The sequence below is a fragment of the Arachis duranensis genome, chromosome 7 (assembly GCF_000817695.3).
Source record: "Arachis duranensis cultivar V14167 chromosome 7, aradu.V14167.gnm2.J7QH, whole genome shotgun sequence".
Lineage (NCBI taxonomy): Eukaryota > Viridiplantae > Streptophyta > Magnoliopsida > Fabales > Fabaceae > Arachis > Arachis duranensis.
The window spans coordinates 44,450,446-44,455,560 of record NC_029778.3 but is presented as its reverse complement, the minus strand read 5'-3'; the positions used below and the strand labels follow the sequence as shown (position 1 = coordinate 44,455,560).

At 35.1% G+C, this 5,115-nt stretch overlaps 1 protein-coding gene across 1 annotated transcript; it reads left to right on the top strand.

The window, feature by feature from the left end:
* The first annotated feature begins 358 nt into the window (after positions 1-358).
* LOC107458884 (isocitrate dehydrogenase [NAD] catalytic subunit 5, mitochondrial) lies at positions 359-3,372 on the top strand. The gene is made up of 8 exons (XM_016077097.3): positions 359-524; positions 645-832; positions 1,462-1,782; positions 1,862-2,023; positions 2,114-2,188; positions 2,286-2,395; positions 2,471-2,543; positions 2,870-3,372. The coding sequence occupies exons 2-8, from the start codon at positions 689-691 to the stop codon at positions 3,059-3,061; spliced, it is 1,077 nt and encodes a 358-aa protein (XP_015932583.1). The 5' UTR covers positions 359-524; positions 645-688; the 3' UTR covers positions 3,062-3,372.
* The last annotated feature ends 1,743 nt before the right edge of the window (positions 3,373-5,115 follow it).

The following is a 5,115-nucleotide window of genomic DNA, read 5'->3' as shown; positions in this document are numbered from 1 at the left end:
TAGAGAAGGAAGAAGATGAACAATGATTTTATTATTCCCTCTTCTTGTATTTATTTCAACAAATTTCATAATGAATATTTCTATTTTTCACCGTGTCACCTTAAATTGGCCACATCATACAATACCGTGCCACCTGACCTCCACCACCGTCAGAAAATTTACTCAGGTCACAGAAGGATAGAATTGACAACGAAATTTTATATTCATGTGTATAAATAACTTATTAAAAAATTTAAGAATACATCTATCCACTGTGTAAAAATTCAGGTGTACTTTTGTCTATTTTTCCCTTTTTTTTAGACACTAAACAAAGGAAGTCTTTTTGTAAACGAAAATAAAAATTAAACCCAAAGAAAAAGTGAAAAGGTGCAGAGAATCCGCACCGTTGTTTCAGAAAAGAGAAAAATATACACATTACATTAATGAAAAAGAAAAAAAAAAGCTTGTTCTGTTTTCTAATGTTCACAATTCATTCTCAACTCAACCAAGGTCAAGCACTTGCATTTTGAATCCTCGACCCAAAGGTTGTTTCTTTTTGAATCCCTAGCAACCGTTCCTTCCAAATCTACAATACCACACTGATGTATTATTAATCTCTTAACTAATCCATTTTTTAATTAATTTTTCGTTCCGAATCGACGCAGTGACTGCTTTTAATTTTGGGTTAAAGAGCGTGGCTTCGTCAACTATGGCTTCTTCTGGCTTACAGCTTCTCAAACGAACCCTTGGAAACCGCTCCACCGCTGCCAGATTCTTCTCCTCCGCTCCGATCCGTGCCACTCTCTTCCCCGGCGACGGTATTGGCCCCGAAATCGCCGAATCTGTCAAACAGGTTTCAACTCTCGTTTTCCCCTACTGTTTCATATAATTGTTTCTCATGGATGGTTGGTTTTGTGTGAAGGTCCTTTGTATTACTACTGTAATTTATACTTAACATTTTCAGCTAAAAATGTGTTCTAGGAGGCATGACTATATTAAAATACGATGATAATACATAAGTAAATAGTTATGTATAGTTTGAAATTTGAAGAATACAATATATATTTTTCTCTCTCTTTCTTAAGAAAATGTGAATGCTGCATGCCTAATTTGTTTTGATTTTGAATAGACTTCAACAACTTGTGCTTCATTTTTTTCTTTTTGGTCATATTTCCATCAGTTAGTTTGGTTTATAGTTGTCAATAGAAGGGGATTGTAACTTGAAACACAAAGATGGAATGGTGTAGGTCTGTGTAAATGCATGAATGGAGGACCTAAATATAAGCGTGGGTGGATTTATTTGATTTATGCAGTTGTCAATGATGAATTTTTCACTTGTTTGATATTTGATTTCTATTTTCCCCGGGTTTGCTATCTAATTGTATATGGTTCTTGTTATGTCTACTTGTTAGTATATTCTTATGGAATTGAGTAGTTTCTTTGAAAGTTGTAACTCTGAATTCTTACCATTGAAATGATTAGATATTCAAAGCAGCTGATGTGCCCATAGAGTGGGAAGAGCACTATGTAGGGACTGAAATTGACCCTAGAACACAGAGCTTTCTGACATGGGAAAGTTTGGAATCAGTTCGGAAAAATCAGGTTGGCTTGAAAGGGCCAATGGCCACCCCAATTGGTAAAGGCCATCGTTCGTTGAACCTTACCCTAAGAAAAGAACTTAATCTGTATGCAAATGTTCGTCCCTGCTATAGCCTTCCTGGCTATAAAACTCGGTATGATAATGTAAATCTCATCACAATCCGCGAAAACACAGAAGGAGAGTACAGTGGGCTTGAACATCAGGTAAGCTTTACAACAGTTGATGTTAGATACTATCAACCAAGTTCTGATTGATGTATCTTTCAGTATTATTGTATAACAGGTTGTGAGAGGTGTAGTAGAAAGTCTCAAAATCATTACACGCCAAGCAAGTTTAAGGGTCGCTGAGTATGCTTTCCACTATGCCAAAGCACATGGGAGAGAGAGGGTATCTGCTATTCACAAGGCCAACATTATGCAGAAGACTGATGGTCTTTTCCTCAAGGTCTATCATTAAGTTCAAGTTACCTATAATATCTATCTTATTTTATTTGTGAATCCTAATAGTAACCTTTTATTTTGAAATTTGTTTTAGTGTTGTCGTGAGGTTGCGGAGAAGTATCCTGAGATAAAGTATGAGGAAGTTGTCATTGACAATTGCTGCATGATGGTATATTTGTGAACTTGGATTTAGGATGCAACTGTATTTGGAAATTCATTTTAATTATTGAAGATGGAATTACTCTCATTCACTTTTATAATCTCAGCTTGTGAAGAATCCTGCTCTTTTTGATGTACTAGTGATGCCAAACCTGTATGGCGACATTATTAGTGACCTTTGTGCTGGCTTGGTTGGGGGTTTGGGCTTGACACCAAGGTAGTTTTGCACTTTGGTCAACAAAAGCTAGAAGTTGCAATTTTATCATCTGACATCATTATATACCTGTTTCAGCTGCAACATTGGTGAGGGAGGTATTGCACTAGCTGAGGCTGTACATGGTTCAGCACCTGATATTGCTGGAAAGGTAAGCTGCTAAGTCCTTTCTCAACCTTATATTATCTGTTATGTATCTTTTCAACTTGTTATCAACTTATTACAGAATATGGGATTTATTTCAATGCTTGTTTCCTGAAAGTTCTCGATATCAGTTTGCCCTCTGCAATCTCATAAAACTAATTCGGTGTTATCTTCTTTTCTTTTTAAAAAGTAAAAAATTGTGAATAGTAATTGTTGTTGGTTTACTTCTCCTGTATTGGTCACAAACAGGTTCTAACCTACTTGCAACCTTTTTAAATTAGAGTTATATTTCTGTTGCTTACCTGTATTTCCTCTGGACTTGTGCTTGTTTAGAATTTGGCAAATCCAACTGCTTTACTGCTGAGTGGTGTTTCAATGTTGCGCCATTTGAATCTCCATGACAAAGCAGACCAAATTCAAAATGCCATCCTCAACACAATTGCAGAAGGGAAGTACCGAACTGCTGATCTCGGAGGCAAAGCAAAGACAACCGAGTTCACCAAAGCAATTATTGATCATCTCTAAATTATGCTCGAGTCTGCAAGAAATTGCTGCTAATTTTGTTTTCTATTAACTTCCTGTCTATTTTTTCCCCGGCCTTTTTTCGAGGAGTAGGATTACCTCAGCATAATGGAAAAACTCATTGCAGGGTGTGACCTTAGAGGCACAAGGCATGGGCAAGCCTATGGCCTTGAGAGGGTTGGAGTCTCTTACACTTACAAAATGCACTTTGATTGATAACCCTCCTTTGTCCATTTTACCATTCTTTGTCAATAATATAGTTAAAATGAATGAAGTACCATACGAATGTTTCATTCATTCGTCTTTCTTGTCCATTTAATACGTTTAATAACTTACTGGTAATTGCAACACAATTGTGCTCCTCTGTTTGTTTTATAGGAGGAATTTCCATCAGTGCAATCATGCCACTGTTTGGAGTTGTCCTAAAATAATGTTTTCGAATTTTTGTTTTTAACTCGAAAACCATATGTTTGACTATGTATATACTTGATCCAAATCGTGATAAACCAAATGGGAAAACAAACTCCCGAGTTTCTGTTGTTGGAAGTACGTGGATCACTAGCTATTTGCTGAGCCTAAAGGTGAAGAAAGAAGATTGTTTTTGCTGGAACAATGAGACAATAGTTTTTATTTATCTTAAGTAATGAATAATATTTATCATGTGAATAGTGATTCATTGAATAATTTAATAAAATATTTTATATTGTTATTTTATCAAAATTAAACTATATACGTTAAAAATGTTAGTATGCCAATGTCTATAGTTGATTAGATGGTTATTAAATGTTGTTAAAATTAAAATACCGAAATGTAAATATACTAGAATAACCATATATATATATATATCACTCTTATTTTGATAATATCATTTTATTTTTTTATAAATGTGAATGACATTTGTAGTAATAATGTGTACGTTTCTCTATTCCGCGACTCCGCGTCATTCTCTGATAGAAGCTACAATGTATGGATCGTTAGTGGAGCAACAAAGTATGATTGAGATTTATTTATGGATTCGATTATGAATATAATTGACAAAAGGTTTCGTTAACTAATATTGACTAGCGTATGATTTATGTCCGGCACCGGATACTACATAAAATTATATAAAGTTTTTTATTAAAAAAAATAAAATATATATTTAGTAATTAATATTATAAATATTTTTTAAAGTTATAACTAAAATCAAACTTTCAAAATTTTTTAATAATAAAAATATTAAAAATAATTAATATTTATCTTAACAATTAAATTGGTTAAATGTTATTCTACTCATCTACTTAAGTAAGTATTAAGAGTTTGAATTTCGTCTTGTGTGTATAGTAGTAATCTATTAGTTAGTGATAGACCCTTAATAAATAGAGCATCAATACATGATGGATTAGTCTTCGACCTGCCCAATTAAAAAATACCGTTTGTCTTTAAAGTAGAACAAATTCTTATTAATAACAATACTTAAGAAGATTTGTCTTTGTTAAAATTTACTTATAACAATTTTATTTGTTGATATCATAATCATTATTGAAGTCAAAAGTCAAAACAATAGTAATTCACGGGTTAGTTGAATGATGCTAACGTGGATTATTCGAATTTCAAATAAGATATGCAAGTAACAAATTCGGTTAGTTGTACCAAGGTTGATGGAGAAGCAGAATCTAAGGAATTTGAGGGAATTAATGAGGCGGAGTCTGAGAGAACGGTTACGCAGGTCTGTGGTACTGAGGAGAAGGGGTTATTGCAGGGTATGCAAGACCATATGATACTTATCTTGTGGCCCATCCGGTGTGCTATAATGCAGTGAGATATAACATTGAGGGAGTGAGTGGGGCTTGCTTTCAAGTGGCCCAATAGACAAACAAAAGGCTAGTGGGCTGCAGGTCAATTATGAAGGGTGCTTGGAGAGTGTGGAAGATGATGGGCTTGACCAGGTTTGGAGGTGGGCTGACCGGGTTGCTGGAGCTCTCTCTCTTGCAGTCACGGGTGGGTCGGATGGTCCGCGAGTCATGCAGGCTCCCCTGGTTTCGGTGAAGGCGGCTCCTCGGTGTGGCTTGCGTGCC